Here is a 24,556-nt window from a genome sequence, read left to right on the forward strand (position 1 = left end):
TAATTATAATATTCCTGTATTTACAACAACAATAATATTAAAGACGAATAAAAGAATGATAAAAAGTTTTCATCGGAATATCTATAACAAGACTGTATTTTTTACATAAAATAGAACACAACAAGAGCCGATGTCTTTGACAACAGGTAAAATGATTATTTAGATCGAATGGTCTTTTGCTTATTCATATTTGAGAGCATGAGGGAAATATATGAGGTTAAGAGATCGTCCATTTTATAGCCTAAAGAAGTTTCACATAGTAATTTTGAGCCTCGTACAAGATTTCCTATGGTCATGTGGAAGTATGTATTACCCGAGGACCAATTGGATATCCTCGTAAACGGATGTGTTACGAGAACCTCCTGTAAAAAAACAACAACATGGAATTAGTGAGTTGAAAGATGTAATGTTAATGGATCTCACCTTGGTTTGAGGATGAATAAGACTAACTCCTTGTTTATTGATTGCAATAAGGAGTAATTCAGGATAATTGGGATCTGTGGTCTGTTTGACTTCAAAGAATGCGGAACCAAAAGTAGGCCATCGATAAATGATTTTGAGGAAGGCGATTTTTGCGTCTTCAGGACTCATTCCAGAGTCTTGATTATATCGTTTTATGATTTCCCTCTTCCAATCTTGCGATGAAGCTGTTTTTAACAGATCCGAAGGCGTTATGCTCCTTAACATTTGCGTTAGGGACTGGAGTTCCTGTTTTGATTCTCCATATTTGACTCTATAAATGAGCGCTGCAAGAATAGCTGCCTCCTCTCTTGTGCAACGATGGTAGCCTCGAAGTAACTTGGGAAGTTCTTGATGGAAATGGAAAATAATGTCTGCATTGCGATCCTTACCGGGGACAGTATTCGTCCAAAGTTTTTTCATAAAAAATACTTGATATGTAAATTGAGGTGTGGAACCTGTAATAAAAAAAATAAAAAATAAAATTGTTCAAGTCCAGATATTGAAATGCAAGCAACTTACCATCTCTAGTTGGACGGGCCTTCTTAATCCAATCTGTGAGATGTCGAACAAAATCAAAGAAGAAATCTCCTTCAGGAACAGATATGACTTTATCTGCAATTTTAACAAAGAGGCTGAATCCCTCAGGGGATCTGAGATTCAGCCTTTGAGCAATGCTTTGACAAAAGTCTTTGGCCCTGGTGGATGAGTCTACTTCAAATGCCTATTAAGAAATAAAAATTAATAATTTTTTTTAAAATGTACAAATATCAAAACCCTCTCAAGACTTACCTCATCAGTGTCATCCGGAAAGTAAACTTTGTGAAATATTTGTGTAGTTTTTTGCTGAATGGCCTCTACTTCGACTTGATGAGGAGGATATTTTCTTTGTCCATGCCGAAGTGTCTTTTGGAGTCTTTGAATAGAGTCCAAAGCAATAGGGTGACGTCGCGTTCGCTGGAAAGCAGTTAACTCCTTCATTAGACCCTGACTGCAAGCAAAAAGACCTGTAGCCAACCACATGAGTTCCCAGCCTCTCTCTTCACTTAAGCGATTTCGATTATCTGTCAGTTGTTTCATGATTTGACAAAATACTTCATCTCGAAGAATTTCCTAACAAATCAAGTTATAAAAAAATCATTTAGATAAAAAAAATAAAGCAATCTCATCATGATAGTAATATTTATGATGAAGGTCAATTAATTGCATCTAACTGCATTCTTATAAAGACACACAGTTCTAACATTTAAGAAAAATGGTTAATAGGTGTAATCATTCACATTATGGATGTTCAATGTACAATAAAAAAAAGTTATGTAACTTGACACTCCCTAACGGAGGATAATAATAAGCAACGACCTTTATGAACCTAGGCAGTCCCTAACATAGCTTAAAACTTGAAATCTTACATGTTTGAGAGGTCCTTCAAAAACTTGATCAGTGAGTTCATTTCCAGTTCGAGTCCTTCTTGAGGGTAAATCGCCCATATACTTGAGTATAGCATGAAATATTAGACAGGCCTCATCCTTCATTTCATCCTTATTCATAAGTTTTTTGAGTAGAGGCTGTTTAATGGGCTCACGAGAATGTCTCCATAGTTCGTCATTTGGACGGATTCGACGAGCTGAATTGAGAGTCAAGCTTTTACCCACGGTTCTCTTTGTATTTGGAGGACGAAAATGATCAAGAGCGTAGTCCTCAAGAGTGTAGGGCTTTTCAGATAGTCCATCTGGAGAGCCTCCATTGATTGTACCTCCCATTCCCGGATGGAAAAACCGCCGTCCATGTTCGGACGGGTCCATGGTAAAGAGAGCCTGTTAAAGAGAATTAATTAGATCCGGTTTTTTTAGAACTCTATACTTATATATGTACACTGTAAACAATCTCAAAAAGTAAACAAAAGCCAATGGCACACCCTATAATTATGGTGTATGAGGCAAAAAGTGATAGTAATTCACTTCCTAATTGCAGACATTGGAAAAGGGCTTGTTTAAGTAACAAAGACATATTGAATTAAATGATGGATTGAGTCAAAAACAAGACTAATAACACTTACAAATTTTTATATGTTCTTAGGTTTTTGATGTGTCACAAAGAGTTTTATCAGCTCTATAACTGACTAAGTACATATATTGCGGATATACCAACACACAAAGCTCTACCCTCTCCCTCCCAAAAAAAAAAGTTAGATTATAATGATGAAATGCAAAAAGATTTACATGAATATATATCAAAGAAACGCCTACACATGAGAGGGAAATCGAATTCCAATCATGATTTTAATTTATGAAAATAACAAGAAATTTTTTATGGTAATAACAATAATTAGTCAAAGGTACTGTAATCAACCTTGTAGGTATGTACATTCAAAAAAGAGTGACCGCAATCGGTCTTTCATTTTTTAAAGAAATGATTGTAACATAAATTTTCCACTCTATTAACGCTACCATGACACTCCAATCCCAAAAACAAATTACATCATATAGAAATTTTCCTAATTAATGAGGTTCATCTCCATTGAAGCGTTACAACCACTACAAATAATTAGTTTTGGTCCTTCATAAGGCATTATGATTTCCCTTTGTAGGACAGTTTTTCCTTTAAATTCAATTTTATAAATTAATAGCATTTAAGGATAAATTAGAATGAAATTAATTTATAGGGAGAAAGTAGTAACTTTATTTTAAACGAATGTAGCCAAAAATACTTTTCCAATGAAAGTACCGTAACATATCCCCCCTTTACTTAACTAAATACAAATATTATATGTATAAAAAGCTTCTGGTCAAATATTTCACAAATGAAAACCACAAAGACCACAACGTTTAATATTCTATGCCTCGCAGTAGGAACAGTTTTTAAAGTACATATTATTTTTCACATGGCAAAACAAGTTGCCTATGCACCTCAATAAATGCAATTATACCCATAACTTATAGATATACTCAATAAATATTTAAATATACAACACTAGCATATAGCTAGCTTAAATATACAGAGCTTTTAAATGCAACTTTATTGATATGAGTTAAAATGCTGAGCTTAAATTAATAAACTAACTATATGCCAATAATCAAAATTGACAAGTTACTTGGGGAAAGTAGTCCGACAACAGATCACTGACTACTCCTTCCAAAAGTAACTAAGTTACTTTACAGACTGCTTGATTTTCAAAGTAACTAATTTATACTACAAGTTACTTTTTAAGTTACCTTTAGCAGCTGGAGTAGTTTTACAAAACATTGTATAACTCCACTTAGACATAAACATCTTGTAAATAATTATGAATTAAACAGAGCAGTGGGGTGAGCAAACCATTTGTTGAATCTATAAATAGGATCTCCTCAAATCCCCTGTCTGAAAGTATGTTTCTTTTAAGTGTAAGCACTAAACCGCCTAGACTGAAAAGCCGATCCACAGGAGCTTTTGATGGGGTTGTAGCATTATACTTCAAGAAAATTTTTAATTCTTTAAATAAACGGGAGAGGATACTTTCGAAGGAAAATTTAAAAAAATAGTAACTAACCATGAATTGCTATATAACTTTAATCTGACTACTGCTCTGGAAATATTAGCGCGTTAAATTACTTGCTACTGCAAAAAAAAAAAAAAAAATAATAGTCGGATTTGAGTAACGCGTTGGTGCCTCACTGCTAATAATTGAATGCCGAGACATGCTAGCCTAGGGCCAAAATTCTGCTGCTCTCTACGAAATGCTTGCTGGGATATGTATGGAGTAAAAAAACCTACCAGGATATCGTCGGGTGGTCGATTCAAACAAGGTAAAACGTAGCCAATTTCTGTTGGGAAATCACCCCGCTGATCCGTTCGCTCACATGTACCAACACACCATCCAGAATTGTTTAGTATTCTTTCTCCAGAGTTTTCGTCATCCAAGAGAATCAAATCCCCTTTGTTGACATTCAAAAAGGAGGAACTTTCTGAAATAATATGAATAATAATAGTTTAAACAAGATGGACAATTGATTACAGAATGCAATCCAATTGCAGATAGTAGCTACATACATGGTAAAAAACCCTCTATATATTTAGGTCATCCAAATCAAATATTTTGACATGTGCACATGACGTATGTAATATATAAATAAACTTAAATACATTTGATATCGTTACGCTTTCTGAAAATATACGTATGTAGAGGAGAGTGGCCGAAGATGGACTAACATGCATCGAATGCAATAATCACCAAGACACACTTACATTCCACTTGTTATGCGCTACTTTCAAAGGAATCAATCAAAGTGGATGTACATAATATATATGTAACTATATTTAGGTATGTATACATCTCCCTTTTACCTTTTCTTCCTATTATGCTTCTAGGTACTTTTCAGAAGAAGAATAAACTCACTTCCCAAGGTTTTAGAAATCACGGAAATGTAATTATATTGACCTTTATATAAATGAATATATATATTTATATAATCTTCAACTTATACTCCTTAGAAATATATGTATAAATACGAAGAGTACTATTAAAATTTTTTAGATTTCATTTAAATGTTTGTAGATCTCATTTAAATATAATGTAATAATTAAGGGAAATTCTCTCAGTTTAATACACATCTACATTTTTTATTTTTTTTTATTTTGTAAAGAAATGTACATATAATAAGAAATTAAGAAGCCTGAGAAACTATGAGAAGTTTCACTTTTGCCAAAGAAGAGAATAAAAACAATTATAATTAAACTAAGGAATGATTTTTGAATACAAATGGTATTCACAGCTAACAATATGATGGAATTACATATATTACACACTTTCATGGAAGACATTGAAGAAACAGGCACATCACAGAGAAACACACGAGAAGGAAGAGTTTATCTTCCTCAAAAAACCCTATTGCATACCCACGACTACCACCATCAAATGAATAATAGAACACAGCGTGAATATAGAAGAATCATTCTAACAAACAAAATTTCTAGGATACATACAGCTTATATGAATCATACTTAATAATAATAAATTAGAAATTGAGCTCTCATTCATTGAGGTGTAATGAGTTATGCAAAATGGGATTTTACATATGTAGAAATAAATCTATTTATAAATACATAAATAACTGTATCATTTCTTACCTTGTGCCTTGTAGTCTTGTAGTGCAATGACAAATTTGGATCTTTTCTTGAGTCCTTCTAGGAAATAAGTGACTAAATCCCGAATATCCTCTGCGTTTGGACTTTGGAAAGTAAACTCTTCAGAGCGGATGGTACTGAGAGTAAAGGTTTGAGCAAAGGCCTTACTGCTTCTGAAATAAAGAAAATGATTATAATGCAGATTTTTATAGGATACTCGTAAGAGACTAAAATAACACTCAAGGGAAGAAATCATCATTCTAAAAATAGGAGAGAAACTATTATTTTTTATTTAAAAAGAAGAGGTCTGCAAATAATAATAAAACCAGTTTTTCATGGTCAGGACATTCCACCTTCGCAATTTGTACACTAAATATTAATATATATAATGCAAAAATAGAATAATAGTTTATTATAACATTCAATGTACCTACAAAGTGGATTAATGAGGCTCTTTACTAGGCAACAACACACCAAATACTACTACCATTAATCAAAGATAATTTATAAGTAAATAAATATGATTAAAATTTTTTTGACACTTGACTAACCGCACACCACAATCACTGAATAACAACTTATGTAGTGAATATTTTTGAAAACTTTTTTTTACAAACCAAGTCGTATATTAATTTTTTTTTTTAGAAGAGGCTCGCCGGAAGGAGAATTTTCACTTTTTCATAATATGATAAAACGATGTATGTACATAACGTATGTATGTAATGTTTCAAAACTTATTGAGAGTTTTTTTTTCTCTATACCTTTCACGAAGGCATATATATGTAATACCATGTAGGACCGTAATGTATTAACATAATATAAGACGTTAACTTAGGCAAAAATTCTGAAGCGGAGAGATCCTACCTTTCCGGGCCTGCCAAACATCGCTCCTTTTTAAAAACTTATTCGTATTAATAAGGATCGGCCTCCTTAATAACAGGCATAATGATTATGATATATTTAAATATTCAAGGTCCCCCCAAAAAAAAAAAAAAAAAAAGATATACATATATATGGTATGAATCTCAGGGTGTACCTCATGTATCTATCTAAATACATACGATAATAATGTATGTGTAAATTGAATTTGAAATAATGAAATAAGATCCAAAGAAATGGACAACAAAAATTTACTTTCCCGACCTTCCCTCCTTTTCCCTATAAAAGAAGAAAAGGCCCGAAATTAATCGGAAGTTAGTTTATTCCTCCCAACAACTCGCATTAAAGTACATTCTTTCAGTTGTCGATTTTTCTATTAATCATGTTTCTTATTATAGTTCTGTATTGGTAAATTCAAATTAGCTCAAGTGATGATTTGTACAATTTTATGCTGTTATTGAAGAATAGTCATCCCACACAGTTAGAAAGAATTGGCTAACTTCCAATTAATTTCGAGTCTTTTTGAAGAAGATAGGTTGAGAGAGTAAATAAAGGTCACAATAGTAGGAATTTTTTTCACACCTTCAGAAGAGCTAATTCAGTTCAACCAAGCAACGTTCATTGCACAAATAATAAGGAACAAACATAGCAGAAAATCAAGAAGAAAATAGGGTGTTATTTGACTGGGATAAGGCTTAATATAATATATTAATAACAATCTCACTCCATTTCTATATTTAAATAGAAATAAATAAGTTATTTTTAGCTTGCACGCCTCACTAATTTTCTTCACTAACTTAAAATTTACGATGTATTTTATGGTTAGCTTGCCATTTTTTCCCCCTCAGGGGCATATCCAGGGGGTGGACTGGAGGGGCTGTAGTCCTCCCAAAATTAAGGTTTTATTGCTTTTTAGATTGGTTTATCGTCATTCGGGCAACTTATGCAACAGAGCAAGAATTTAATATTTGAAATTTTTTCCGAGAAATTTAATTTTTTGAAGTAGCTATGTACTTTTGAAATTATTTCACAAAAAAATAAATGAAAAGGCATATTTTACTTAAAAGTAGTAAAAGATGTCTTTGATACTTACTCAGTGCAACTCCATTTGACTAATTACAATAACATTAAAAAAAAAAGGAATCTCTTTAAAAAAAAAAAACCCGGAACTTTAAGGTAATCACTCACCCAACCCCTTTTTGAGCTAAGCGTATGTTTTTCCTCTATAAATTTTATTTAATTGACTTTAAAAACCAAATGCAATATATGGATGTGTAAAGAAATTGATTTTTTTCAAAAGATATATTCCCACAGATATTATATAATACAGCATATGTTGCTGGTTTGAATTGTTATATTTTTTTGCTATAGAATTAGATTTCTTTTCGAATATCTGCATATACATCCAGAGCATAATATAGCGGAATGCACTTTATTACCTTAATATAATTTGCATATATGCAGTAGGGGCCCTTTAGACGGAAAGAAAGAATTGTATAGGCGACCTTGTTCTATAAGATTGATAAATAACCATCCCAAGATATCAAAAAATATAATATATATATAAATCTCATTCATTGATATCCATCTGTGTTACAAGTATTTATTTACAAGTATATGAACATAGAATAACATGCCAACAGTTGTTGGAATGTTTTTACCTTTAGATACTTAAATTAACATACCTTTATATATATATATATATATATTAAACTGAGCATTTGAGTAGCGAAAGATATTATACAAATAAATTATATCTATATATGTAATTATGATTTAGGGTTCTTCGGTACACACTTTTTCACCAATTGTACGCCATAAATTTATTTCTTAATATGCAATTTTAATATTATCTAAATGTAGAGAATAAACTGAGTACTTATGAGTTATGTACAAATCCAATGAAACCTTTCATATAAGTACATTGTTAAATGCCAAATTATAATGCAATTTTAACAAGCTACTTGCTATTACCATATTCATTTGTTTATCAGAACAGAATAATTCGACTGTGAGATTAATGTAAATATCAATAAAAAGTTTATTAGCATTCCAACAAGTAAAACTGTCAAAAACATGGACCAATAAGATTGTACCTATATCGATTTAGAGGTTCTATGGGTTCCGCTTCTTAAACCACTAGAACCAAAAACAATTAAAATTCGAACAGAGACCATACAAAATTTGTTATTGGTTTCAATTTATTGTATTTTCTAATAAAAGATAGTTTCAACCAAGGTTAATAGAAATACAAGGATATACCATAACACGTGTACGACTGATGTTTGACTTCCACGACGTTTTTTAATATTGACTTCATAGTAGATAGGTGCTTTCGTGTTTTGTAAAAATCTGTTTTTCTTGCCCAGGAGTCGGTCCGATACATTAAATAGAAAATTCTAGTAATAGGGACGTCATAGACTATGAGTAGTTGCGTATTTTGTCAAAATCTGCCTGTCTTGCCTAGCAGTCGGTAAAATACATCAGATTGATAATTCTAACAAACCCAATTACGTGATGGTCTAACCTTATATTTCTATTAACCTTGGTTTCAACCCCTTGCTGAACCGTGACCTAGACCGTTGAAATGAAAGAATCGAGACTGGAATACATATAACCCTTGAATCTAAGTGATAATAACATCTTGAAACCATCAATAGAGGCGAAAACTGTCAATAATAGTGATAGAAATTTATAATACTCCTCCTGACTGAAGACCTCCTTACTTGAAATGCAATAAGTATACCACTCATCAACAATCCATGTGAGACACTATAATTCCTTTTCAAAATATGGCAATGTGTGTAGATAGATGATAATTAATTATTTGTAACAATAATAATTATTCTGTGTAAGAATATCATATTCAATGTTCTAATTAGTGTACTATTTTGTTTATTTATATATATATACGAGGTGTGTTTAAAAAGTAAAATGACTTTTCAAATTTCGTGGTGAACATACCTTTGGTATGCTCGATTTTTTAAATTTTTTGATTAACATATATTTAGCGTTTCACGTATATAATATGTTCAGTTTGTTTGTGAGAAGCATAACGGTTAGGAGTATTTTGAGTGTCCGGTGATTTCTTGCTATCTCCATTCGGCGATTGGGTTTGGTTTTGACATCATAACCCTATACCAATAATTTTTCACCAGTTATGACCCTATCGAGCAAATCAGGATCATCATTGACGTATGTCAACAGCTCATGAGCGATACTCATGCAACGATTATTTTGGTTCAAAACGTTCGAAAAAAATGTATGGGACGAGCCAACCGATATGTCAATAACCTCAGGAACTTCTCTGATAGTAATTTCCTTCACTGCTTCAACGTTTTCACATGTCGTTGACGTGCTTCAGCGTCTAGAGCGAAGCTTGTCATTGTCATCTTCCCTGCCATCTTGGAAGAGGTTGTACCACTTTTAAACATTTTTTTTTACTCAGAACAGTTTCACCGGATGCCACTGCCAACATTTCAAGTGTGTTGGAGCACCTAATTTAATTTTTTTACAACAAAATTTGATGCAAATTCTTTTGATATATGTTTATCAAAAGCAAACAATCGCCGAACACGAAAAATACATCTAATTTTTATGCCTCTCACAAATAAACTAAACATATTATATAGTTGAAACAGTAAATCTATGTTCGTGGTAAGTGTACTAACATAAAAAAAGTTAAAAAATCGAGCATACCAAAAGTACGTTGCCCACAAAATTTGAAAAGTCATCTGACGTTTTGAACACACCTCGTATTATTATACAAATTCAAATCCTTCAGAAAACTTACTCACCTTCAACCCTAAATATGTTATTATATAGGTAAATGTAATGTACAAGTCCTCCAAAAATAAAATATTTCTTGAGGTCAGCCAAAAGAAAGAGCAATTATGTATTTTGTAAAAAAAAAACTATAATTGGTTCTAGGAACTCTATAAAATATCGACTTTACACTGCAAGACAAGGAACTACAACTATTAAAAAAAGTTGTGCGATCGTGACTGAAGAATCTTCTTTCAAATAAAGTATGGACATTTGTTGATTACCAACATATTGCATTCATTAATTAATCATTTAAATTTAGACAGATTAAGATATACTTCTTTAGCTATCAAAAAATAACATTGGCTACTTAATATTCGGACCAAAGTAGCTATTCACAATTTTTTTTAATTTAAATTGTGAATAGCTGTGGATTCAGAATTCAAAGATATTTAATAGCCAAATAACTTTTTCAAAAGTGGAAGAATTTACAAGACCAAATATTATTCATTCTCAAAGAAAATTCTTCAAATTAAGTCAATTCTGATTGGCTTAAAATTAGAAGCTGCTACATGTTCCTCAAGGCACGCAGCCAGTTTGAACAGGCCGTCTCCCTCCTAGTGAAAATAGAAGAGTAGTTGCAACAATAACACGATATTATAGGTTGGCGTTAGGGAAATAGTTTTCCTTGTTTTTAGATTGAATTGTTTATTTTTCCCTTAACCACTCTTTCCCTAGAGTACTTTAGTGTTACCCACTTACATTTTTTTTTGTTAGCTATTGATTATTCTTCTTATTTTGCCGTTGTGAGTGTTCAGAACATTGATTGGTTGAATTAAATCGTTAAGTTGTTAAAATTCTTAAATAATAGGTCGACTTTTGGTGGAGTACCGGGCAAGGAGGTAAAGTAGAACTATGAAACCTTACTCCACAAAATCCAGGAACAATGATACAGACAATGGGTAAGGGGTCATAGGTCAGAAAGGCATAGTTTTACTTTGCCAATTGCTCCACCGAAAATCGACCTATTACCTATATGGTCGCGAAGAATGAAGCAGCTGATTTCAGGTTTTTCTGTTTATTTTTGTTGTTGTTAAGCTTTCATCTAATCTTAAATGAAGAATAATCTAAGGGTTGAGAAGAATTGACAAATTACTTTTTGATTTTGGGTCTTTCTTTCTTTCTCTTTTTCAAAAAAGGTCCAGGAATAAAGAAGAAAACATTAGGAGATGATATCTGAATGCTCGAAGGACCTACATAGATCAAGTCTGGAAATAACATTTTTCTAATGTGTGTTTACAAGATACAACAGCTCGAATCATTGGAACCTACTACTCGTGGTGAGAATATTTTAAGTAATCCTATATGGAGCCCAATCTTTTTTTAAAGTATATTTATCAGATATAGGTGTACAGTGAGTGCCCATGTCGTTAATGCATCATTTTTATTGCTTGAAAACATAAAGACACATCAACACAAATATAATCAGTAAGTAGGTCGTCAAGTATGATTAATAGTGATTAGAGGCACTCTCTCACCACAAAATAAGTTAAACATATAAATGATTTATATACTATGTATGTTATTGAAACATAATTTCACTTCTTAAATCATCACGTTACTCTACCTCCTACTGACCTTGATAAAATCCAAAGAAGTTCAAAGCACTTGGATTAGACTACTTATGCAACATAATTTATATGCCTCTTTCTGTTCATGAAATAACGTGAGGTAAATTATAAAAGGAAAAACAAATCATGCATTTGTATGACGACACTAAGTGCAGACACTTTTTGGAAATTTACTCCATTATCATCACTGAATTTGATAATTTTTAGCAGGGGGGTGGGGGCAATCCCAATATGTGTGAAATTTGGACTTGTGAGGGGTGAGGGCCGTTTGGGAGTCCCTCTAAGTGTGTCTCTTTCGAAATAATTTAAAACTTCAGTAGGCCATAGCTCTGTCTAGAATAGACCAATTTCCTTTTTTTGCTTTAACATAGTCTATTTATGTATTCAACTGTATTCTTTCCTCTTTTATTTTGAAGTGTGGAGTTAACATTTCAGGTAAAAATAATTCAATTTATTTCTTCTATAGACAAAGTACAACTGTTAGGTTTCGGTCTAGAAATCCGAACCAACATTATGTTCATGTTCAATCTGAACCAGTATCGTTGTTTCATTAATAAGGGTCTCTCAAACAGAGTATCAACCCTACTAAGAACCTATAGGAATATATTTGCAAAATCTTCACGATAGTGAATAAACGATATTTTTATTGTGCAAAGCACAAATCATCGTTCATTGTGGTTCAAATCTCAAATATACAATAAAAAAAGAATGAGGATTACAAGGATCAACCATGATGATCCAGACGGAATTGTAAATGTTTTGAATATGAATGAGGGGATTTAATAGAAATTGGATGACACATCATGCAATGTTTAGATGTCTTTGTCTTTTTTAAATACACTTTTCTAGTGATTTTTAATTTTTCTTCAACATATTATATCGTAAAAAAATATTTAGATCCTTTTTCATAGCAGCAGTTAAAAAAATTATATATTATATATACAAAACGTCACACCACGACAAGGATCAAAGAAATTAGAGTATTAATGTACTTTTTCTTAACAAAGTGACGATTTGAAAATAAAGTATTACTCCGCCCATTATTGTATGAGCTACATACACACCAGACTACACTTATTAATTACTACATCTAACAATAATTACATAGTTTTATCTACATATGCATACAAGCTCAATGAGTAGTACATACAATAAAAGGAAATCTCCATTCACCCAAAAACTCCTTCATGTCCTTATATATTTGCATCCATCGAAGCAAACAAAGGTTAATAAAGAGTATACATTTAATTACTGTTCATTAAAAAACAATAAATCATATTTAATGGCTTAATTATAAGCTACATTAACTAAATACATAGGATCGTATTTTATGATCAATGAAAACAGGAAGTTGTCAATTGATTATATATACATATGTTTTGTAAAAATTAGCTTTTTGTTCACGTTGTAACTTGTACAAATTGCCATTGGTACGTTTGTAAATTAGTAATTTTTATCAAAATTCATATATCACACATCTACTGGAATTTCAATTATTGCATTATTCTGATCAAAAGTATATTGTAATTTTTTTTATTTGAGTTGCTTAATCACATTTATTGGATGCAACTTGTACAAGTTAAAACTTGTACATTAGCTATATACTTAATGTATGGATAGTATAGGGGGGAAAAGCTTACTTTTGACTGGACACACTTGTAACCTCCGGAAAAGACAATTCCAACAAAACTTGTTCCTGATCGTCTACAACATAGACTCCCGTCCAGTTCACAGCAATAATGACATCGTTCTTAGGTAGATTAGGTCCCGAGTATCGAAAAGCCTCGTAGAAACGTGAGAAAAGGAGAGGCCATTTGTATTTTGCATAGGATACAACATCTTCCTTTACCTTCAAAACATTTACTCGATCCTTTACATAGTAACTCTGGAATATGAAATTTGTGATAAAATCATGCTTGTTGAAATGTATGTTTCTCTAAAAAGGGATCCTACCTTTTTAAAAGCTTGCACAATAAGCTGATGCCACTCAGTATGAGCTCCTTCTCTTTGAAGACAATAGTCGGGTATATAATTTGGTAAAAGACCCATTAATCTCTCTGAATCTAAATCTGTTCCAAATTCTATATAGTACTGCTGGGCTGCAATCATTGCAAGATCCTCTTCTTTCTCACAACGATACTCCCCAAATTTTACACCGCGTACATTTTGCTGATAAATTAGATTCGTGGCCACAGAGTCTTCTGCTGGATCATGCCACGGAGAAAAAATCTCTTTTCTAAAAAATAATCTCCATGGAGCATTTCTTTCTTGAGCCCCCTGCTCTTTTGCATACTGCTCACATTGAGAGATAGCATCAAGTACATGGTCCCCACCACTACCAAGGGAAGAAACCTATAATTCAACATTTTTTTTGTTAAAAAAATATATAAACCAAAGGCATTATTTAATTGCTTCTTACTTTATCAAAGAGAGCAATGTATAGTGAAAAACCAAACTGATCCTTGAGACCGATTTTATCAGACAATTGGTTACATAATTCTCTGGCAGTGGTAGCAGAGTCAGCAAGGAGAGTCTTTGTATTTCCATCCATGAACGTAATAGGAAGCATAAGAGGCTTTTTTGACTTAGTAGCTTGTAACTCTAACCAACTCGGAGGCTGATTACGGGTACCATTATTAAATGTTCTCTTGAGGCGATCCTCACAATATGGGGCATATCCTGGAGGGCCATCTCGAATAAATGAGCGAAGATGTTTCACGAAATTATCAGATGGAGCAAAACATCCAACACAAAGAGACAAAAGAATCCAACCTCTTGCATAAGATGACTTGGAGGGATTATTGGTCAGTTGCTTACATATTTGACAATAAATTTCGTCCCTAATAATGGATAAAACTAATAAGTTTTTAAGAGCTTAATTAAATTGTTTTACCTCAATTCAGCCCTAAGGATTCCATGACCAATGATGAAATGCAACTTTTCCAAATTTGAAGTTGGTCTTGACTCCAACCACGAATTGTAAGAATCTGCCGTATACTCTTCCTCCTGGAGTTTTCTCTTAATCTCATCACCCATTTTGTTCTTCCTTTTTAAAGTTAAGGAAACAAGTTTATGACGGATTGATTTTTGCTTTTCTTTAATGGAGGAAGTTCCACCATTGACAATGAGGGGCACTCTTTCCTCTTCAGATACGTCCTCTCCATTTTCCATCATTTTAGCCTCCAAAAATTCTTTAGAACGAATGAAATTCCTTCCTAGAGTGGCAGTAACCTTAGTCATAACTGACGTATTATCTTTGTCCATTGTGTGATATTTAGGCTCAGGAAGATCTTCCATAAAACGAAGGATTGTTATCCACAGAGCGAGGGCTGCAAGTTGATCTCCTTGAGTTTGAAGAGGCAGGAGTGAATGTTTCAGGGGTTTTCGACTATGCTGATGAGTAAATGTCCCTTGAAAATAGGTTGCAGCAAATTTTTGAAACTTGTATTCAGATAAATCTTCATCGTCTTCAGGCGGTGTTGGGATACCTGATACAATGTCACCATTTGACACATTCTATAATTAAATAGGCGTACAAATAAGAAATAACTTTATTATAATAAAATAATTTACTTTTTGTACAGGAAGATCCCGAAATGCACTAGGAGCTTGAGACTCACTCAAATTATCTTTTTGGTCTTCTAAGAAACCAAACATGTCATCAACGACTGCAGAATCATCAACAGGTTGATCAGCTTTCTCTTCGGCATCCTTCATAATTTGCAAATTTCTTCTGACAAGGATTTCATTTTTCTTTAATTCCTCTTCTTCTTCTCGGACGAGGTTATCCATCCGTTCTTTAAATTTCTTTTCAGCCACTTCACGTGCTTTCTTTTTGCCTAATTGTTTTTCCATCTGTCTAGCTTCATACTCTTTCATTTTTAGAGCCTCAGTTCTTGCACGATATTCAATCTATAATATAAAGATAAGTTTAACAAAAAAGCCAAGAATATATTTTATGGGCATACTCTTAGTTTTCTAAACTTTCTCTGTGCTATGACTCTTCTGACATGAGATTGAATTTTAATGACTGCGTTGAGTTTCCTAAAATATTCTTGTCTGACTAGGGCTCCTCTACATCTTGCTTGAAGACGAATTATATTCTCTCTTAAACGTTTGTATTCTTGGCATAAGGCACGTGAGCGTATCAGAGCTTGAAGTCTCATATAACCTAATCTCATTCTTTGGAATTTACGTTTTCCATTATAAGCACGGAAATACTTTTGAATAACTATGGCTGCAGCTTTTTTCTTAAGAAATAGACTTCTATAGTACCAGCCTTTTATGCAACGTTGAAGAACTAAAATTTTACGTGTCAATACTCTATCACGCTCTTGTTCAAGAAAGAGATCCTGTGCATCCTTTAAGAACACTTTTGTTCGCCCTAATTGATAATCAGCTTTGCCCAAAGCACTCTGACAAATTTTAGCAGTGGCTCCACGACAATTGTCCTGTAATTTAGAAGCAGGAGGACATCCAGATATAAGAAATCTATAACGATCTACAAATTCCGTAAACGTGTGTCTAATTGGATATCCCGCACGACGAATACGAATTGTTTCCATCATACCAGAGTATCTCAATTGTCGACAACAAAGCTCTCTATCAAACATCTAAAAAATAAAATTTATAAATAATATGTTATCTTCATGGAAGCAAGGTTATTCGTACCATCGGAGTTTTGAGTTCGTTTGGCTTAATACACCGAACAAAGAAGGGATTGCACATTCCCAATGTGTTCATTAGAGATTCTAGAGATTTTTTAAACTGAGAAGATAGAGTTGGGGCTCTTTTACGAGTTTCAGATCCCATGCTTAAGTCCCTAGCAAAAATTGCTTGTAGAAACTTATTTTTGGAATCATGAATTAACTGAAGTAGATCGGCACTAAAAGTATCTCTATTTTTGTCCAGAAATCCTCTAGTATCATAAAAAACGACACCAGCAAAGTGATTGAGTCCAAAGGAGGTGTTTATATCTGATTTAGGCTTAAGATAATTTCTATTTGAACCGTGTCTTTGGTGCAGTTTATTCAAAAGTGTTTGATCATTGCCCTAAAAGATCAAAATGTATAGGTATATGTATAAATTTAATGCCTCATATTCCTTTTACCTTAGGGAATTTGGATTCCTCGTCAATGAGAGACATTATATTTAAAGGTCGTATGGCAATCAAATCAAGAGCTTCTTGATTATCAACAAATTCGATATGATGCCAATTGATTGCCTCTAGGTTATATTCTTCTTGTTCCAATTTAAAAATATGACGTACAAAAAACTGTTGAAGATTTTCATTGGCAAAATTAATACAAAATTGCTCAAAAGAATTGGTGTTGAAGTTTTCAAAACCAAAAATATCCAAAACACCAATTGCAGATCGATCATCAGAAGTGTGTAGCTCTGGTTTAAAGATGGCTTCATTAATTTTTTTAACAATATGTATGAAAAGCCTTCCGTAAATTCCTTTTGCAAAGGCATCACGAACATCTTTGGATTGGTTGGTATTCAAAGTAGACACCTAAAAGTATATTAAGACAATACTCATTTGAAATTATGGTAGTACAAAGTATGTGTAAAAATATTTTCATTTCTTTATGCATTAGATAGTTCACATATATATATACTTTTTTTTTGCAAAAAGATTTAAAAAATACATATTTATCGGTTTGTTTATCCGTTCAAACACCCACATTTGATTATCATAATTTTCATTCATCCCACAGTCAAGAAAAATAGTGTAAGTGGATGCAATGAAAGACAATATTTGTAGTGTTCAAAAATAAACTTTTCATCCATAAAATACTACCAACAACATACCACTGTTTCTCCTTGAGCAAAAATAGTCTTTGATGTCAACGCAGCAATAAGGGCCTGTTTATTGACACCAAGGATTGCAGCTACCCGTTCTACATTGACATGTTCAGGGATCTCAGTAGCATCTAAATTAGAAATGACCTTGGCTTTATACTTGACATTTCCCATATGAAGAAGAGCCGCGAGGATTTTGAGTATATCCCAAATATCCTGATCAGAGTACATTAGCACTTTCATTGCAGATCTGATATCTGCAAATTCTGCGGCATCATCTCTACCATCACAAAGAGTGCTTCCTCCCTAAAAATAAACATATAATATTGAAGACAATATGTATTTGCATTTCTTTGTTAAAGGTATAAAAACTCACTCCAATAAGGTACTTGTAATGAGTAGCATCTTTAAGCTCGAGTTTGGCTTTGTGTTCTTTGGACAAACCAGCTAACATACAATAAAAAATATGATAGTTTCTCTCGTCCTTATTTTGGTGACATATTCGAGATTTTTCAAGAAGATACTGTTCAATCCTTGCTCCTTCAATAACTCCAGTTTGACTGAAACGGATATCGATGTATTTCCCGAATCTGGAGGAGTTATCATTACGAACAGTCTTGGCGTTTCCAAAAGCTAGGATAGAAAAATGTATGTTTAAAATTATGTTAAGTCCGTCAAAAAGTAATTATACATATGTATATATGTAATACTATCATAACAGTTTATGATCAGGATTGAATAACAATAACTGAATAATTAGGGTAATAAATCAAAACCAATATTTATTACCTTCCAAAATAGGATTAGCTTCCAGTATTTGCTGCTCAATCCATGAGTGTTTCCCGCTGATGGCAGCCAAATATTGAAGAATAAGTTTGGTGCTCTCTGTTTTTCCAGCACCAGACTCACCAGATATGACAATACATTGATTTTGACGAGTTCTCATCATCAGAGTATAACAATTATCTCCTATAGCAAAAATATGGGGTGGAAGCTCACCAATCTTTCTCTCCTTATAGAGCTTGATCTGCTCAGCTGTGTAGATAGGAAGGATTTGATATGGATTAACTGCCACCAAAATTGATCCCGTATAGGTCTGATAGAGCGTAGGGAGGATTATTATGAATTGATATATAACTATGTTGTACAAATAAATACTTACATAGATGAGATTATCATTATATCTGATGAGAAGATTCCTCAGAATCCCTGCCTCATGCAAATCACCCAGGCTAATCATGTCTTCCACTCCTTGTACTGAGGTCGGATGCATTGCTTTTATCCGCCTCTCCGGAGTTAACCATTGTTCTACGTCGTCATCATCGACAACCTATCAGAAAACAGAGAATGAGAGAGAAAAAAAAATTAATGTACGGCTTCAAGAGAGCATATTTCGTAATTTCCTGTTGATTTTTATCAAAAATTTTCGTCAGCATTCATTTTACTCCCTATGATAACTTTTGTTTCACCTTTGTGCAGTACATAAAATATGAATTAATGATAAATTTATAATATGTATGTATACAAGTATAAGTTACAATTGAGTTGCCCACAAAAGATGCCCCCATAGTTTATAACTACATATATACATATGACCAAGAATGAGTCATTTATATCCATTGTCAAGATATCCAAGGGACCAAAATATAAAATTAAAAACTATAAATATCAACGTAGGTGGACAATTCATGTAAATAACTAGAAAAAAGAAGACAAATTGCTACTTAATATGTCAACATTTTTAATATATTACTTTAGTAATAAGAAATATAAAATTAAGAATTCAAGTTCATAAAAGGTCAAGTACCAACGGTGGGAAATTAAAAATAAATAAAAACATAATGGTGGGGTAACGCAAAAGCAATCTTGATCAAAAAATTTAGAAAAAATAGGGACATTCCCAATTTATTTTTCTAACTAATAAACGTTTCAATATTTCATTTAAAAAATGTTTCTGGAATGGTTTGAAATCCCCAGGATTTCTTAGCTATAGTCTAAAATCTAGAGCTTTCATTTGACTTATGAAATATCCCTGGGCTCCCTGATATCAGCTTTCAAATATGATCATCATATTCTTTAGAATTTTTGTCACCTTTAAGCGGGGTCGCTCATAAAGTTTGATTAGATTAATCAATTGGTTAAAGAATATAAATTTAAATGTGACTCATTTTTGAGAAGAATTATTGATTGATTTTTGTGTTGACAGGCCAAATACAAATGAATATTATAAATATGAATAAAAATAAATAAATTTACCTGAATTTTACGTCCTTCCGCAGAAATAACTCGTGCTCCAATAGCAACATCGAATTCTCTTCGAGACGTTGGCTCTATCCATATATAATCCCCCTATTTAACAGAAAAGTAGTTTTTTGTAAATACAAGCTCAATTATAGAATTTAAATACACCTGGGTTACTATATATGTATGTATATTTCCCATTCACGTAAAACAAATAGTATGAGTTATGACACATTGCTACACACAAAAGAATTGGTTCCTCTTTATGTACTACAGATAATATGTATATTATTTACATCATAGTACTATGATGATCATCACTTTATTGTATTTTTGTTCAACTCCTACTCCTTCTAATTGAATTGAACTTTTTTTTAAACTCTAGGTCCTACAAAATAAATGGTATAGCTAGTGATACAGAGAATTCCATTAAAATCTGAACACTTTGAATTTTAAGCTTCAACTAGATATAATTTATAAATTACCAATAGAATCTCAACAAAATTAATACTATAAATAGATGTGTGTCTCAGCTATTTCAATAATTAATGTACCCGCCCTTTGCTGCAATTATGGATTAAAGGCGGCGGCAGAAGACCTAGAACCCGCTGCAGATATAGTCCTCTGCCATGGCATCCCCGTGTTGGTTGACAGTGTCTTTGAGGGCCTCGATGTTTGGAAGTCGAACACTGCAGGCTTTCCTCTCGACATGCTTCCAAAAAGTGTAGTCGATCAGGGTTGTAGGGGGGCCAAAAGTGTCAAAAAAGAATTCAAAGGACTCCTTCAAAAGAGTCTTGCAGCGGAGGAGATGGGGTTCTTTCATTGCTGGTGTCAAAAGTGGTCTCTCTAGCCTCACAAGGCTCTTTTCACCCACTTTTTCTATAGCTCTCAGGAGAGTCTGATGTGAAACTCCAATATCTCTTACATGTGTCCTCATCGACTCGAGGGTATTGGCATGTGCAGTTTTCTTTTACTTCTACGGATCCTGTTTGACCTATTTGATAGAGCTCTTCTTCCTCTCCAACGTTTCGGACTTGCTGCGGCGTAGACAGTTGTCTTGGAGACGCCCAACTGCTTTGAGTGTGTCATTTTCCAGATTTGTACGTAAGGTAAACAGCTCATGTTTGTTTTGTTTTGTAACTAATTGTTCATGCTTTAATACATCGAAATATGAACTAATTTCAATTACTCATCCTTCATTAATTATTAAATTATTAATTGTTCGGATTTCAATGGACCACCCAGTCCATAAATGAAAATTCTCTTCACTGGCATCAAGGAATACAATCTTGTAATGCCTTCACAATCATGTACATATTTTGTAGAACACCAAAAAAGTTTTGTATGAGGGAACTTTACATTTATTATAATTATTAAATAAAATTTATGGAAAAGATTTCTTCTTCATACAAAAAAAAGTAAAAACAAAAATCCACATAAATATTTCCCTTAATTTCCTTTAAGAAGCCATGACATATAAAACGACAGCCTTATATTATATATGAACATTTCATACAAGGCCATACTTGTATTAGGGGAAATAACTGTACTTAAGTGATGATTCCTATCGTTCATGGAAAGAGTAATATCCATTGCTTTAAAGTATTGAAAGTTACTCCCCATTTGTACTTAAAAGATCACATTTCGACATTGGTATTTTACTTTTGTATGTATATTAGAACCCTTTCTTTTTAATCATAGATAAAGGTCAAGCTATCTTGCGCAATGAATGTGGAGCATCATTGGCTGAGGATATATGTAAAGAGAGGAATACTTTAGATATTATCCATGGACATATATATAATCGTGTGTGAGAGAAAATCGTGGAAGATATGAATATAAAGGACTAAAAAGGTCATTAACGTCCAAAAAAAAAAAAAAAAAAAAGAAGTGATTTAAAAAAATATATATATGTATATGATTTGCCAGCTATGATCCAAAAGAATTGAATACAACTTAAACGCCTGAGTGAGCTCACTAAAATATACTGTGCGAAGATTACTGAAGCAGAGAAATATGTTTGTTCATTGACAATTTTTTGTGATTTTCATTTAAAGGGAAATTATGAGCTGTTGCATGACTTTTATGATACCTATATTAATATGAAGCATTCGACAGTGTAGAATGGATGATAGCTTTGTGAATATCAATGAAAAAGAGAAAATTAAAGTTGCGCAATGGCTATTAGTTATTAATTATGTAGAAAAGATAATAATGATTGGATTTGCAACATACTTTGCATATTTTTAATATGATCATGAAGAACTCAAATTTCGTATCGCAGGGGGTGGGGTTGTAGCCCTGACCAATTTAGGGATTTGTTTATTTTTACAAGAAAATATAATATTTCGTTTTTTTTTCAAAAATTTAATGCTTGAAATTTAAATTTTTAAACTTTTTTTTAAAAACAAATTAATTTTTTGTGAATAGCTGTGGATTTTAGAGATTTTGGAAATTTTTTCCCCAAAAATTCAAAAAATTTAATTAGTTCTAGATTTTTGAAATTTTTTACGAAAAAAATTTATATTTGAATTTTTTTGTTTTTTTTTCCAAAAACCAAATCCCCCTCTAATATAATCTTGCGGACGCCCCTGTACTCCATATCTTTTTCCAAAAAATTAGGTTAAATCATTTGGAAACATTCAATAAAAAAAATACTAATACTAATAGAAAAATATTCCAATTCTTGAAGGAGCATTGACAGGTAATGAATAGAAAAAAAAAAGAAGAAGACCAAATGAGTCCCTCTTACCCTTGTCACAATCACCATCTTGCTTGCTCTTTAGAGTATGTTAGAAGAGTACTGAAAGGCACGGATCTTCACTCTTGAAAGTAAACTACAATGAAAAGTCCTGAGACATGTCCTGGAAAATAAATACATACACTGAGTCAATGGATAAATTTATTTATTATATTATGTACATACATGTAAAAAAAGTATAAATGATTTAAAATTATCTTGACCTTTTATTATTAGGATTCGTGGTAAGGATAAATAGATTTTGTTTCTTCATAAAATGGATGGACGGATGTTTGTACATATTAATATTTTAAGTCATATTTAGAAGAAAAAAAGGTAACTTTGAAATTAGGAGAGATTTTTATACTGTATATTCAGTGGTACACCATCTGTTATTATAACTGCTTTGAAATAAGGAGAAGTTTTAAAAAATAAAATAGAGAGTGGTAAAAAATTAAAACACAATTGAATTTTCTTCATACAATCATCTTTTTACATTTACAGAATATATCCGATTTACATAATGTCTTATAAGAAAAGTCTACTCTTTGACAATTATATTAGTATGTAAATGAATTGTCAAGAGTCTTAATGACTTTACAACACAATTATGAATGAGGAGGTCGAGAATATTAGTTACTGAATAACGTTAGGGGGAGGGGAAGGAACAACAGGAAACAGTTGAGTTCTATTAGTAGTACACCTGTTTTGATGATGCATTAGTCCCTTAAATACTCAGGGTGGAGTCCAACTACCTTTGTACATCATCCATCCATTTATATGTCCAAAGTAATGCACATAAATATGTCCAGTGTTCAAAGAAGGGAATGAAACTCACCGGTTAGAAGGAAGTCTTCCCGCAAAGCCTCCTCATGTTTACAGATAACTACGGCACAAATACATAGATTAGGATGAAACCTACACAAAACACGAAAACTTTAACACACTGAAAATAGTATTTTGAGCCACACTCCACAGCACAGAAAAGTCAAAAACTGACTTCCTCTTTAGTCACACAAAAAACAACAATAAAAGAGAGACAACTATGGACTAAAAATATGATGAAAAGTCCCTAGAACTAAGACTGATGATGGCAATAGCCAATAATAATAAGTAGAGGGTATCGTTCAATACTAGCAGCAGTAGTAGTAGAGCGGCAACTCAGGAGCTGGATTTCACCTGCATAAGATCGCACGCATTATTGCTTTGACCGGGTCTACCTGCTACGACGTTGATTTTGCATTGGAGGTGAATCGTACCTGAGGAGGGAAGGAGGAAAAAGAGAGGAACTTGAAACATAGATGAACAGGCGTGTATGCACGTACTGACAAGAGAGAAGAAATATGAGACGAATACTTCACTCACGGCCGCCTTGGGTTCTATCCATTATGGCAATCATGCTGATTGTAAGGAAACACTCTATTTTCTCTGCTCCTATTTGGCGTTTTATGTTAATCTATGTATATCTACGACAACAGCAGGAGTTTTATCCCTCATGTTGTTGAGACACAAATTGATAATGATTGTCCTTCTCTCACTGATAACTGATTGATAAGGTAATAATACAATCCCCAGGAATGACTGTACAAACAATAATCTATCATTTAAATCAAGTAACATTGAGGGCTTGATCTGTATGTTTATTCACAAATATGAAGTTTATGATCATGCTCTTATCATCGTCATCAATGAAATCCAATTTGCTACAGACTGGATTAAGTCATTAAAATGTAGGAGTTATTTTAATGAAGATAAAGTGGATAAACCTATACATTATGATGTTTTCGTCTCCATATAAATTGTTATCATGTACCAATTATGTATTTTCTCATAAAAGCACATTTTAATTCCGTCATTTAAACCATATCATTCATCACCTTTTGACATTGGAATTCTATTCTTAATAGGCTGTAATTTAAATTATATTTATTTTAAA

At 32.6% G+C, this 24,556-nt stretch overlaps 1 protein-coding gene across 1 annotated transcript; it reads right to left on the minus strand.

Moving 5' to 3' along the window:
* On the minus strand, positions 1 to 24,000 carry ck (myosin-VIIa ck). Its single transcript, XM_040725577.2, has 22 exons — positions 23,459 to 24,000; positions 22,633 to 22,744; positions 19,896 to 19,988; positions 18,802 to 18,969; positions 18,429 to 18,735; positions 18,016 to 18,272; positions 17,649 to 17,945; positions 16,945 to 17,349; positions 16,506 to 16,886; positions 15,803 to 16,447; positions 15,408 to 15,746; positions 14,728 to 15,350; positions 14,254 to 14,674; positions 13,788 to 14,186; positions 13,475 to 13,719; positions 5,563 to 5,732; positions 4,210 to 4,400; positions 1,869 to 2,273; positions 1,252 to 1,572; positions 982 to 1,183; positions 424 to 917; positions 1 to 362 (listed from the first exon to the last, which is right to left on the minus strand). The coding sequence occupies exons 2-22, from the start codon at positions 22,648 to 22,650 to the stop codon at positions 156 to 158; spliced, it is 6,588 nt and encodes a 2,195-aa protein (XP_040581511.1). The 5' UTR covers positions 22,651 to 22,744; positions 23,459 to 24,000; the 3' UTR covers positions 1 to 155.
* Between the last annotated feature and the right edge of the window lie 556 nt (positions 24,001 to 24,556).

The sequence above is a fragment of the Lepeophtheirus salmonis genome, chromosome 14 (genome assembly GCF_016086655.4).
Source record: "Lepeophtheirus salmonis chromosome 14, UVic_Lsal_1.4, whole genome shotgun sequence".
In the NCBI taxonomy this organism is placed as follows: Eukaryota; Metazoa; Arthropoda; class Copepoda; order Siphonostomatoida; family Caligidae; genus Lepeophtheirus; species Lepeophtheirus salmonis.